The sequence below is a fragment of the Penaeus japonicus genome, unplaced genomic scaffold, assembly GCF_977035675.1.
Source record: "Penaeus japonicus unplaced genomic scaffold, GWHDUDI00000001_assembly GWHDUDI00000016, whole genome shotgun sequence".
Classification (NCBI taxonomy): Eukaryota; Metazoa; Arthropoda; class Malacostraca; order Decapoda; family Penaeidae; genus Penaeus; species Penaeus japonicus.
The window spans coordinates 4249570-4264569 of NW_028234418.1; the positions used below are offsets into that span (position 1 = coordinate 4249570).

General features: G+C 34.7%; 1 protein-coding gene across 11 annotated transcripts in view; it reads left to right on the top strand.

Annotated features, from left to right (window-relative positions):
* The window catches only part of Trpm (transient receptor potential cation channel, subfamily M), a 158450-nt gene that overhangs the window by 119790 nt on the left and 23660 nt on the right, over positions 1–15000 (top strand). For 6 of the 11 annotated variants that reach the window (XM_043003636.2, XM_086545035.1, XM_043003639.2 and 3 more), the window contains 9 exons: positions 463–628; positions 1038–1251; positions 4924–5095; positions 5271–5401; positions 5972–6128; positions 6412–6553; positions 7287–7458; positions 14280–14410; positions 14699–14826. In XM_043003636.2, coding sequence (XP_042859570.2) covers positions 463–628; positions 1038–1251; positions 4924–5095; positions 5271–5401; positions 5972–6128; positions 6412–6553; positions 7287–7458; positions 14280–14410; positions 14699–14826 — 1413 coding nt within the window. Of the gene's footprint in view, positions 1–462; positions 629–1037; positions 1252–3045; positions 3064–4923; positions 5096–5270; positions 5402–5971; positions 6129–6411; positions 6554–7286; positions 7459–14279; positions 14411–14698; positions 14827–15000 lie in introns of all 11 variants that reach the window. The other 5 variants (XM_043003633.2, XM_043003640.2, XM_043003642.2 and 2 more) reach the window with 1 other exon arrangement.

Consider the following 15000-nt stretch of genomic DNA (forward strand, 5'->3'; position numbering starts at 1 on the left):
TATATGTTGTGCTTTGTAAAGAAAAAGGAATGTTTTAAAGAGAGATTTGATATTTTTTATTTGTTCTTTATTTTAATGAATAATTAGAATTGCGAGATAAAATATGTTTGTATATGTACAGGTTAACAGTCTTTCAACTCTTTAATTATATATACAATAAAAGGCATCTGTAGAGAAGAATGTTTAGGAGACTCTTATCAGATGAACCGAAATGAGCCAATGTAATATGTGAGTATCTGTGCACCAATATAACTATGTACTGATGTAAAGAACTGTAAGAATATGAGAAAAGGAAAAATCCTGTTATCACCAGAATTAACAATTGACACACATTACTTAGATTGTTCATTAGTTGTTATATAATATATTAATTTATTAATTGATACTAATCATTATCCCCCTTAAGGAAGGAAGCACAAGGATGGTAAGACACATTCTAGACATCTCGATCATGGGTTTCAGATGTTGCTGTGGGCAGTTGTGGCAGTTCCACCGTGATGGCTCTCCGGCAACCCTTCGTCAGAGCCAGGAGCTTCACTGGAGCCCCTCCAGGCACACACAGCTACAACCAACGGATGCATATGGGACTCTGGAATTTCAGGGCGGTGCACATCCTACTAAAGCTCAGGTTAGATGTCCTCTGTATTTCGGTTTGTACGTGTTTATTTGATTGATTGGTTAACTTTTTTATGTATTTTACTGTGAATTGTTTTATAAAGATCACTTTGGTCTTAAAGACATAGTTGCATTTAATGGTTCATTGTTTATATTTAGTATATTGTGTTTTAGCTAATATAGTTTAGTTTGAAGACATATTTTATGACATGTTAAAAAAAATTGTATTCGATATTATAAATGTACACAGAAAAAAGAAAGAAAGAAAAAAAAGAAAAGAAAATGAAAGAGGAAGGAAAAAATATCAAATGTCCAGATTAAAAAAAATATATATAACAATAAATGAACCCATTTAAGAACAAAATAAATCACACAGAATAAGAGTAAGTAAGTACCTTATATGAATATTATGAATGTTTCAGTACATCCGGTTGGCCCATGACACGCGGCCTGAGCACATCCTCCAATTGCTCACGGGTGAATGGGGTCTTGACCTACCCAAGCTACTGATAACAGTGCAGGGGGGCAAGACGAATTTCGACCTTCAGCCCAAACTGAAAAAAGTCATCAGAAAAGGTCTACTAAAAGCTGCAAAAACAACTGGTGCTTGGGTTTTCACTGCTGGCACAAACACAGGTGAGATTGTCTGTTTTTGTCTTTGGATAATGCAGAGCTGATAAAGACTTTTCTTTCTCCTTTCTCTGATATAGTGGCTGGTATGTTACACTGACTGTCTATGTAAAGCTACATTTGAGATGCTGGAAAATAACCAGAGTGTGTTTATTTTACGTATCTACGTTTCAAACACTTCATTACTTCATTTTGCATGCCGGTGTGGTAGCATTTAACACAGATATCTCCATGTAATTAAAGCTGTATTGCTCTATGCTTGACAATTAATGATGATTTATTTATTTTTATCATCATATTTACTCTTATTACTTTTTTATGTAAAGGATAGGAGGAATTTTTCTTTTAAGTGTATCAAGTTGTGATATATCACAGGTATTAGTGATTGGCATAATGGCAAAATGAACTAAGGAAAGTAAGTGACATTGTCCAAATGGAGAAAAAGGTTAGAAACAAGAAGTATTATGGGGAGTGAAATCAGCACATATTTAACTTTTTTGATTAAAGATAAACAATGAAACATTAGATTTTTTTCAGAATATAATTAAATGTGATATAATCTGTTGATATAGTTTCAAAGTGTTTTTCATCTCCGTATAATCCACTTTCACAGAACGAAGGCATTTGCCCTTCCTGTGAATGGACGTTTTTTTTACTTGCAAGAAAATGGTTATATTTATGTATTGGAATCTGATACCTTTTCATGCCATTAGTATTTACAATTTGAGAAATCATTTTATATTAGACTTACATAAAATTAACCCATTAAAGCTGGGAGTACTTTTATATATGCTCTGTCCATTGTATTTTTTAGAATATTTATTTCTTTATACAAAACTGACTGCAAATGCTAGTTGCCAAGGAGCCTGTCATTATGGCCACCTAACCTCACTGGTTTACCCCATACCAGGAAATTTTGGAAAAAAAAGTATTTAGATGTTACTATTATTTCTACTATTTAAATTACAGTAGTCAGAGTAATAACAGTAATAATGATAATGTTGATCATGAAAATTCAAGCAATGGGGTAAACAGATGATCAGGTAGACATAATTGACTACTTGGTGATAAGAAGAAGAAACAAAGTAAAACCACAGTGGACAGTGTATGTCCCTAGCATCAGTGGGTTAACTAAAACTAAAAGTTTGACCACATGTTGAGTTTATTAGTACATGAAAACACTTCATGTCCAAGGGTTTTATAATTACCCTCTAAGTAATATCTAATATGTTTTTTCATACTGTTTGTGGAATTATAAGATTGATATAGATACTGAATGCAGAGTACTGTAGTTTCATCAATATTATTATTACAGAAATTATTTTAAAACTCTCATAAAGATTATACTTTTAATTTAAGTGAGTCGTTCAGAACTGATCTTGTATGATTTATATAACTATATAAGTCATCTTGATTTAAAGCCTTATTTGCTACTGAAATTTTTGCACCTTTAAAAGATTATACAAATTCAAAACACACAGGTTGTTATCACATTATCATTTTGGTAAGCAATAACTTATTAATTGGAAAGTGTGTTTGGTTATTATATAAATATCCTTGTTAGTCTTGGTTTGATTAACATACAGGTTTAAGAAATACATTAAAAATATTGATTCATATCACTATTGTTTTTATTAGCTGAATACCCATAAATTATCAGCAACTTAAATTCTCAAATTAACAAATTTAATAAGTCTCAGAATTTAGCTTGTTCTAATACAAAATGTTTATTTCATCAGTCAGTGTCAAAGTTTTGTCAATTATTTTTGCCTTTTTAATATCAGCATTGTTTAATTGCAGGTGTTTCTCGCCATATGGGTAAGAAAAGCATAGCTTAACAAAAACATTCCACGCAAGTTACACATGCTGATGGATATGTGGTCTGTAGGGTGGCAGGATTTTGATGCATGGTATTAATGTAAAAATGAAGAAAAGAACTGTATTATTGTGTGTACCTTCATCTTATCTTCAAATTGAATGAAATGCCTGATTGAATATCCATTATATAAGAAACATTTTATTGCAAGATGAATTATTTTAATAATGATTTTCTTTAGATGTTACAATTTGGGTGGTCACTAACAAGGTACCTTGTCTTGTGTGCATTGAATTCTAGGGGGTCCAGGATGAGATATCTTGCCTGTTTAGTGGGCTCTGGTGGTCTAGGACTGAATGCGAATTGAATAGGAAGGTTTTATTGTGTTTGACTGGGCTTCCTGCATTTATTATTATTAACCCATTCACGCTGGGGCGATTCCGGCTCTGAATGGTCAGAATGTTGGGGTTTTCGAACGCATAAGCCTAACGCCTTGGGATTCTCGGGCACACTAGCCGCAAACCTGGGCTGTCCGCTCGCTCACCCTGAGCGCCGGCCTTGACCAAATATCTCATCGCCGGCGTCTGATGCAAGAGCCACAAAATGTGTCAGCACGTCATCCGGTGCAAATGGGTTAATACATGCACCTGCACACCTGGGAAATTGCTGATGTAGTTTAAAGGGTAGCACAGGAATACAGTGCCAGATATTTCAATTGCATAGGAAATGTTTTTATTATTCAGCAGTATTTAAGAACATAATGCTAATATTACACAAGACATGAAAATCATAGAGAGACTAACTATAAGGGATTAAAAAGGGAAATTTCAAGTGCCCAGGGAATCCAGCCTCATGGCACCATGGGATAAGAAGTCATTCACTGTAGCCTTTACAGTTCTGTAAGAATTTTGTTGTATTTTTCTTACATTGAAAGATATCAATGAGGCTTATTTAGAAGAGGAAAAAAATTGTGAAAATCTTGGATCTCCTGTGTGCTTGAGCAGTATAGGTTAACCACCAGAGTGGTAAGCTTGATTGATTGATCGCAAATCCTGAAAAGATTGTAAATTCACATTTCTTTAAGCAAATAGGTGCTCTGCAAATAGAGAAGAAATGCACAAGTGAAATTGAAATGATTTTTTCCTTCATTATAGTATATACACCCAAGGCTAAAATGATTGGGAAATTTTTGGTCTTGTCGTATTGTATATTATTCTTACAATCAGGCCACTTTGTAATATGATTTTTATTTTGATTGATTTATCTTTTTTATGAGTAGAGCTCCCAATAAGAAGACATTTCTAATACTCATAACCAAGATTTAAAAAGTGTAGATCCTTTTCATATTATATGTTTGCATTTAATAGGACTTTTAATTTGGAATCATTTGTCAAAAAGATTATTTTCAACTTTCATATTGATAAGTGGCTATAGCTTAGTATCATTTTGTGTGACTAATTATGGGCTCGGTTTAATGTGATTTGATGTTGCGTTTGTAATATACTTTATTATTAAAAATGTTTGTGAGACTAACATACTAATAACTTTGGTACAAGAATCTGCTAGACTCTTATGAATCTTTTTTTTTTTTTTTTCTTTTTCTTTTTCTTTCTTTTGAGGTTAGGATACCTGGGATCAGATCACATTGTTGTAGATTTAATACTATCATTGATAATGCAAATCATTTTATTAGCTTTTATTCTCCTTTTTCACCATGAAATGTTCACTAATTGAAAAAAAAAAAAATGATGGAGTTTTTCTTCCCATCATGTAAATTCTTATTTTATGTAATTTAGAAATGGCTTTGATCAAAATCCTGACAGAAAAGTGTTATAGTGTTCTAATTTTCTCTCCATTATCAGGTGTCACAAGACATGTTGGTGAAGCCCTCGTGTCTGAGAGTTCGCTCCGAGTCCGTGGGGGACGTGTTGTCAGTGTTGGGATTGCTCCGTGGGGTATAATTGAGCGACGGCAGGATTTAATTGGGCGCAACAAAGATGTTCCTTACATTCCCATCAATGCACCAAAGTCAAGGTACGGGTTGTGATAATGCACTGCAGAAGTTTGTTCCACAGTTGTTGAAAATGTACATAGACATGTTTTGCTGTGATAAGGAGGCAGTCTTTACAGTTTGACAAGCACATATGTCAAGATTTTCCATCCAATTTTGTTCTTTCCATTAATGTCTTTCACTTCTTATGCTTGACAGATTTGTGGCACTCAACAGCCACCACACTTTCTTCCTTTTGGTTGATAATGGAACTATTGGGAAATACGGCCCAGAACTGATCCTTCGTAGAAAATTGGAGAACTACATTTCAAAGCAAAGGATTGAAGCTCGTGCGTATGCTTTGTGATGTAAAACTGTTTGGTAAAGAGTGTGTGTATAATGCAAGGAAATTAAAATATTTAGAGATTTATAAGAAAAGATAAGGGAAAGAGATATGGAGAATATACATATGAATATTTATATATAAATAAAAAAAAGAAATAAAAATATATGTATATGCATATACACATACACATACACACACACGCACACACACACACACACACATACACACACACACACACACACACACATGCACACACATGCACACATGTACACACATGTACACACACACACACACACACACACACACACACACACACACACATACACACACATACACACACACATACACATACACATACACATAGACACATACACACACACACACACACACACACACACACACACACACACACACACACACACACACACACACACACTATTATTATTTTCTTTTCTTATATATATCCATATATATTTAGGGGCTATTAATGTGCCAATTTTGTCACTTTTGCAGAAAATACTGCAGTCTACATTTATAAAATATTTCCTTATATTCTCTTTAACCAAATAACCAGGTGGTGGACTAGCAACTCCTGTAGTATGTGTGGTCATCGAAGGAGGTCCACAGACTATCAGACAGGTGTTGGAATATGTCACGGATTCTCCTCCGGTTCCTGTCATTGTTTGCGATGGAACAGGAAGAGCGGCAGATATTCTTGCCTTTGTTCACAAGTGAGTGTTTGTATGTTTTTCATAATTCTTTTGTCGGATATCAAAGTATGCATTTTTGTTTAGATTCTTAGTTTGATTAGATTGCTCCCTTTTTGTCTCGGATTTTTTTCATCCTTTTTGTCTTTAAGTGGGAATGGTTTGTGATAGATTGTTTTTCAAATTAGAAAACTAAAATAAGCTATGAAATATCTTGTTAAACTTGAAAAAGTGAAATCTGATGCAATTTTTTTTCCCCTCTTTATATGTATGATCAGATTATTATTATTACACCTTTTAACTTCAGATATGCATCATCTGGTCTCAATCTAATTGAGGCAAACAGAGATACCATCATTCTAACTCTAGAGAGAGTTTTTGAAATCAGACAATCACAAGCAGAGAAACTCTTCACTGAAGTGTTACAGTGTGTTCGCAAACGGGATCTTGTAAGTTTATCATTGTTCTTGTGTTATCTGAAATGAGAAATTTACTATAGTAAAGCAAATTATTTATTGATTTATCTCTTCTCATTAGGTACATGCTTTATTTTCCTCTTCTTTTTTTCCTCTTTTTTTTTTTTTTACTTTTCCGCTCGCTAACCCCGAGCGCCGTTACAAGGTCATTCCCTTTAAAAGTATGTGCATATTTTATTTTACTCATTCAAGAGCTAAGGTAACATCATATCATAGAATTATATACCTCCTGAGAAGGGAATATTATACAGTAGAGGTATTTCTTTTGTTGTGGAGAGGTATCTTCTTATCACCCAGTTCTTAGAAGTAGTGCCAGAAAGTGATACTATGAATGTCTAATACTGCCGGCTGTGTTTGAAATTGTCACTGACCAGAAGATATGCGTCTTCATAACCCAACAACGAAGGGGTGTCATACCCGTGTGACACGGAAAACAGTGTGTGATGATGGGGCATCACACCAGTGTGACGTCCCTAAAAATTGTTTATGCCGGACATCATACGTGCTGCGTGTGTTGTGTCACAGTACCCAGCGTCACGACCCAGGCGATATTACTTAGGCCCGGAGTAGGGGGCTGCCAGTTCTTGCCGGGCCCGTCGGCATTAGGTTAACAGATTTTACTTTCTATGATGCATTAAGGTTTGGAATTTTATTTGAGCACTTGAATTATCGATGCTCAGTTATTTAAAAAGTGTTTCTATTTCAGATTACTGTATTCCGTCTGAAAGAGGGATGTGAATTAGACCAGAGCATATTATCTGCTCTTCTGCATGCTCAAAGACTCAACCCACCTGAACAATTATCTTTGGCTCTCACCTGGAACAGAGTGGACATTGCCAGATCTCATGTATTTAATGAAGATGTCGAGTGGCCAGAAGGTAAAGTATTTAGTAATTAAAAGAAGAGGAATAATAGAAAGAATATTTCATAGTGATATTATCTTTTATTACTAAGCTAGATTAAGATATAAGCTTGATTTTATCATAGGTATATTGAATTGGTAATGTGCCCCATTAAATCTACTTTTATTTGATTGATATGCCCTCTCCCATCTGAAATGTTTTTTTCCACATTAATATTATCTAGAATACCCCATTGTAGATCAAATGAATACTATATTTTCAACAGTTGATGTTAGCCTTTTTGCACAGATACATTTTTGGTTTCTGAAAGTGGCTACAGCATTTTGTGAGAACAGTTGAAGAACATAATATAACTAATGCTATATAATCTAAAAAGAAGAAAGAGGCAATGAATATCCATGTTACTTGAGTTGTAACAGATAACTAGTGCTTACTTTTCAACTGCTGGCTCCATTCTACTCACCCTCCATGTATTTTGGCCTGTCATCAACAAAACTAAGGGGTGAGTCGGGAGCACAGGGGGTTTTGTATCTCACGTTCAGTGGCTTTCTGTTGCAGAATAGATTTGAAAAGAGACGTAAGAGATGGGTCAAGGGCCAAGGAAGATCATGATATACCCAATGAGCCAAAATTTGAAGTTTAACAAGAAGTTAAATTCGTAATAGAAAGCAGTATGGCTGTTAACTTAAAACTGAAATTAGGAACTGTTTGCTTCATTTCAGACACAAAGTAAAAATTTGTAGGAAAAACATTTTGAACAGATATAAAGACACATTTAATTGTGTGACATGAAGCACATGATACTAAATGAACATAGTTCCTTATCCACCTATACATCAATAAGATCATCCTTCTTTATATGAATGTTGATATAATTTTACAGGAACATACTGGATGGATCAAATGTTACTGGATTAGTTCTTTTTATTATTGCAGCTATGTAGTATCACTCTTAGGCATATATTTACGTTTATCATAGTCTAAGCACAGTCGTATCTGTATTTTAGTTGAAATATATCTTTTTCTACTGAGTAGCGAAGGTGGTGAAATTATGCAATTATTTTATCATGAGGAGCATGCACACTTTAGTAAAAAAGATGTAGATGCACAGCCACTTCAAGGACATCATTTTATGGGATGAATTCTTCAAAATTTTATTTATCAAATTTGAAAGACTAATTGCAGTTGGTAGAACACATCCCACTGATCAATTTTGCACTTCTATTCAGAGCATGTGGTGAAAACCAATGTCCTACAATGGACAGCTGTGATGGTCATAGTATAGTTTCATGGATTTTGTTCTTGTATGAATTGAAAATTCAAAATGATTACTAAAATGAAAAGAGAGTGATATTCCAGCTATTTTCTTCTGCTGGTTGATATTCTGCCTTCTCTGTATGTCCACATCACTTGATACCAGAAACCCACATTGGTGATTAACTTAATAACCTCCACACTCCTGAATTATGGAGAAAGATTGAAATCTATATTAGATTTGCCTTTTGAGTTGTTGTTTTTTTTCTTTTACCAATAAAGCTCATTAGTATCAATGCCCAATTAAGGGAAAAAAATAAGAAGGTCATCATTTACTTATTTGTCTATAATTGTGCATGGAAAGATAGAAAATCTTCAGTCACTCACGTTCTTCACCCACTTATGATTTGCTTTTGTATACTGCTTATTTTGACTCATGTTTCTTACAGCATAGATGACTAGATGATTAGAACTTTTAAGTGTCAGCTATTTAACTTAAACCAAATCAACAAAACACAAATACAGTTGTAATTGAAAAAATTGAAATGTAAAACTGTCGTAGTGTCTCCGTTACTTTTGTGTTGCTTTCCTAACCAAGCTTTAGAGCACTGCCGTTACAGCTTTCAGTCATAGTGTTCATTGCTTTGATCATTAGCAAGAAAAATTGATGGTTATAATTTCTCTTATCAGTGTAAGATGGAATAATGAAATATCGGATAGATATACAAGCATAACTTTTCTCCTTGACAAAGGGTCACTTTCTGGGCTTTACCTAGATTGAGTAGGTTTGAATCCTTGTCCGAGAGGGAAGTTGTATGTCTGTGTCACTGTGGTACTGCATTATTCCAACTTACATAGAAATGTCAGTATAGTTTGCATTATATATCAGTTTCTGAGCCCTTACCTTCAAGTGCTCATGGATATTGTATGTAAAATCTGGCTATCATACTAGATAGGTAATGTCTATGAAACGAGTATGATCCTTCTTCGGTAATGCTATTAGTGTGCCATGTGGTCAAGGTGGTTTAGTACTGCTCTCGTTGGGGTTACCCAGATTGCCTTTGTAGTGCTGCAATAGCTTGAGCACTGCTTATTTTCTTTTTCAGCAATAGAGTCATTTAGTTCCAACAAATACATAAGATGTAGGAAATAACTACCAGTTTTCTTTATTTCTCAGATCTGAATGTTTTGATTTCAAATGATTCTGAATGTAAAATGTGTCACCAGTGCGAATATCAGGTAAAAGTGAAAGGAGGTGAAGCAAGAAGGCAGAAAATTGTCAAAAATTCAGTCTTATTTCTGTTATCTTTAATTAAATTATTTGAGAATTACATAACCTGATGCCCTTGGTCACAGTCTCAGCTTTGCTATAGTGGTGTCCATTCTATATCATACAGCAATCTTTTAATTACTGGAAAACATTTTGTTGAGAAAACACACACGTATCTATATATATGATTTCTATGAAGTTCTCAGAGATTCTTCATGGAAAATTATCATCATCAGGAAATATGCATTACACTCGATATGTGATAAATGATCACATCTCTCTTTCCAATATATCGAAAGTAGTTTAGTCTTATTCTTTCCTATTGATATGAATTCAAAATTGAGTGAATGCTTAACCTGTTGCAGATGGGGCCTATAAGATTGGCACGGACATTCCATACATAAGGGTTGGTGGAATGTGAGAAACTTGTGCTTTGCTGTGCAACTTTTTTTTCCCCTCAACTCCTTCTCATTAAACATTAGAGTATTGAAAACCTCCACTTTTTTGTTTCATCATGCTGTGAGACTTCAAGCGGGTACTGGTATGCAATGGCAATGACTAGACAAATAGTACCTGTAGTTTAGTCTCCATTCAGGAGGAATATACACTGTATTCTCAGTGTAACATCACTTGTCAAAAAAAATTCTTTATTGTAATAAGGAAAAAAAATTGTTGACAACTATATACACTTCTCCTTTCCACTCCTGGGGCCACTCAGCAAAACAGCAAAACTAGCAGTGGTACCTTACATGGCTCACATATGGCCCAAAACACTCATGGTATCAGTGTATTGCCACTCATCCTGCAGGGGGTTAAGAATGTGAAATTGGCCATTTGACTGACAACGGGAAAATATTGTTGAGTGTGCTTAGTGTTTTTGACTGATGGCAAAGAGAGATAAAACTTTGATCACATATAAATGTGAGAGTGAAAAAGTTCAATTATGAAATGTTGTTGCCTAAATTTGATTTGTAAAACATTTTAAAACTTTGTAATTTTAATAGCTTATGATATAGAATAGTTGATGTGAGAGTGTCATGTGATGAAGATGAAAAATATTCAATCAAACTGTGTTACAAACATTGTTTTCCTTACAGATGAATATAAAGAATGTAAAATTTCATGATGAAATGAATCTTCATTATAGATGCTCTTTATTCCTAAAACAACCAATTTGTTTTATGAAAGAATGAGTTATTTTGTGTGACTGTAACATTCAAAACCCTTCTTAACCCATTTACGCCGGGGCGATTCCAGCTTTGCATGGTTGTAATGCCGGGGTTTTCAAACGCATAAGCCTAACGCCTTGAGACTCTCGGGCGCACAAGCCGCGAGCCTGGGCTCTCCGCTCGCTCACCCCGAGCGCTGGCCTTGCCCAGATATCTCATCACCGGCATCTGATGCAAAAACCACAAAACGTGTCAGCACGTCATCCGGTGCGAGTGGGTTAATTAAAAAAAAAAAAAAAATCAACTTTCTAGTTAATTGTTAATGTTATTTTGTTGTTCATGGATACCAAGTTGATGTGCTATTGGGTAATTAAAAGCAAAAGCAAGAAATGAGGAAGTGTTCTTAGTGGAAAAATAATTATAATGGATGTTGTAACAAGCCACCCTTCAAACGCAGGATGGTGTTTAACCCATTAAGAATATTTTTTGCCGTCATTTCTGTACGTGATCCAGCATCCTCAAGTGAGTCAAGTTGCCAGCAGAGGTTTTCAAACTGATGCCTTATCTAGATTCTACAGAGGATCAGTTTCCCAATTGTACCAGGAGTTACTGTATAGTTGGGAATGCCTGATGAAAAAACAGTATTAAGATAAATAGATGGTGATATAGTAGTGAACATTGGATGTTGCTGTCAGCAATGGGTTAAAAAAAAATGGCATACTTTTAGTTGACATAGAGATCTAATATTTGCTAGAGAGCATTATCACTAGATAATGCAAATTAATATTGATGAATTACTGCTTATTTAGACTTAAAAACTAATATAATCACAAAATCACACATATTAAAGATGGAATATCATGTAAGGATGAAAGGATACCTACTCAGTTCTTATGGTATCTTTTTCACATATTGGATCCATGCAGCATCTGACTCTTTTGGCGGTGCTGGGTCATATATTTCATTATTGTCATCATTTGTGTAATTTTCTTTTCTTCTTTATTTTCGTTTACATGTATTTATCGTCAGTCTTTGTGTTGCTGTGTTACTTATTTCATTTTCTTAACCATAATTGTCTCTATATTTTTGGGTCACATATTAAAGATACTTTTGGGATATAGTGTATGTACATATAAATGTATAAAAATGGGTATATGAATATAAATATGACAGCATATACAGATTAATATTGGTATAGACTAATAGATGAATCTTCATAACACACACACTCTCTCTCTATGTCTTTCTCTCTCTCTCTCTCTCTCTCTCTCTCTCTCTCTCTCTCTCTCTCTCTCTCTCTCTCTCTCTCTCTCTCTCTCTCTCTCTCTCTCTCTCTCTCTCTCTCTCTCTCTCTCTCTCTTCTTTTCTCTCTCTCTCTCTCTCTCTCTCTGTCTCTGTCTATCTATTTCTCTCTCTCTCTCTCTTTCTCTCTCTCTCTCTCTTATGTGTAAGATTATTTTTTCATTAAGTAATTAAAGCTGGTTACTTTATGTCTATGCTTATAATGCCCTTTACCCATTTGTGCTGGGCAATGTTATATCACATCACGCAAATAAATGGCTCCCGCTGGGGTGATGTCCTATCATGTCATGATCTCTCCCTCAAAACGTATGCTTTACATAGTTATGTATGTACATAATCATAGGGGTTCCATTTGTATTGACACTCATAGAGCCATAGAGCAGTATCGCATAGGGAGAGGTCTCGTGCTTAGTCACAGCACAGGCTTGTTTTCTAGCCAGCAGGAGTGACATTAAGCATGAAATTATGAACACTCCCCTTAACCCATTCACGCCTTGGTGATTCTGGCTTTGAATGGTCATAAACTCATAATGCTGGGGTTTTTGAATGCACAGGCCTAATGATTCAGGATTCTTGGGCGCATTAGTCGCGAGCCTGTGCTGTCCGCTTGCTCACCCCGAGCGCTGGCCTTTGCCAAATATCTCGTCACCGGCGTCTGACACAAAAACCACAAAACGTGTCAGCACGTCATCCGGCACGAATGGGTTAAAAAAGGAGAAACCAGTCTTCCTATCTCTAGCATTGTTCCCCTCTTCCCACAGCATGCATTGCAAGAGAGAAAACAGGGAAAATAAAACACCAAATCAATCAATCCAACTTGTAAATATGAGACTTAGAGAGCCTTACAAGCACCACAAATGTACTGATCCCCCCCTTCCTCCTCCTCCCGTGAAACTACAAAGAAAGATAAGAAACGGATAAAATGGGGAATTGACAAAAAAAGATAATTATGATGGGAAAATTTATTCCTCAAGCACAACATACTGATCAAAAGAAACCACAAATACAGAAACACAATTTTCCAAGGAAAGAAGAACATGATAAACAGTAAGAAATAATCACAACAGAATATTCACCATTAACTGTGACAGACTGGGAGAAAAAAAATTAACAGAATATGTCAAGCTACAACCTACCAACACAGTATAAGAATACAGATACAAAGACAAATGAAAGAGTACAGAGCTACACACATAGGCTCTTCTCCTGAGGATGGGAAAAAGATTGATGCTAGTCTGGGTAAGGGGAAATAGATGGTGGTGGGATTAACAGTTGTATGGCCAAATAAATTGGGGATATACTCCATAAAGCTCAAAACCCCTTACCAAGGAATGAGTCTGTAAAAAAGTAGGTTTGCTTAAACTATTGCAAAAACAATTTGGGTTATCAACCCTATTGTAAATCACATGGTTATGATTCGTATCCATGGTATCAATTTGGTGGCATTTGATTTAAACGTGTGTGCACATGTCATGCTTAACTGAGAGGGTTAAAAGTCTTTTCTGTGTGATTCTTTGTACTAGCACAGTATTGCTTGCTATAACAGCAATTTTATTTTCGTACAGCAATTTTGTTTTGGGGTATTATTTGCAATCCCTCAATTATCATGATGGAAATGTGTTGTTTTATATGTATACACATATATATATATATATATATATATATATATATATATATATATATATATATATATATATATATATATATATATATAATGTTTCAAAAAAAAAAAAAAGAGAAATGTGATGTAAGAAGGAATTACATTTTCTTATTTGTTTTTGTTATTTAGGAAGTTCTCGTAATGTAAAGCAATCATTAACACATTTTATGCCTCTCCCCAGGTTCATTAGAACAAGCCATGATGGATGCTTTGGTAAATGATCGCATTGAGTTTGTCAAGCTGCTTCTGGAGCAAGGTGTCACCATGAGTAAATTCCTCACCATTCAAAGGCTAGAGGAACTGTACAACTCGGTAAGGAGCTGTTGGTTAAGAAGAGTCGTTGATTTTCTCCAACTATTAACAACTTCAGGAAGGCTTGATTTTTTTTTACATTTTGGTGCTCAAGTGCAGTGATACAATAAGAGATACTATCATGGTGTATTTTCTTTTTCATATAGTACTCTTGATGGTATTTATAGTTAAAGCATATTCTGTAGTAATGCAAAACATTTAAGAACCTGTTAATAAAAATGAAATTTGTTCTTTGGTTAGATTAGGTTTATGATATATTTTTAAAATATATTCCCCCCTCCCCCCCAGAAACAGGGACCAGCAAACACTCTGCGGTACATTATCAGAGATGTAAAAAAGAACATAACTCGAGACTATCGATACACTCTAATAGACATTGGACTTGTTATAAACAAGTTAATGGGTGGTGCTTACAGGTGATATGAATATGTTTCATGTGTTGATGATAAAAATGTGAAGATATACAGTAAAGTTATGATATATTTCAATTTTGTTTTATCAGCAGTTATGCATTTAAGTATTCTCTAATAGCAACCTAAAAGCATTATACCACTTCACAATAAGGATAATACTTAAGATGAGCTTAAAGT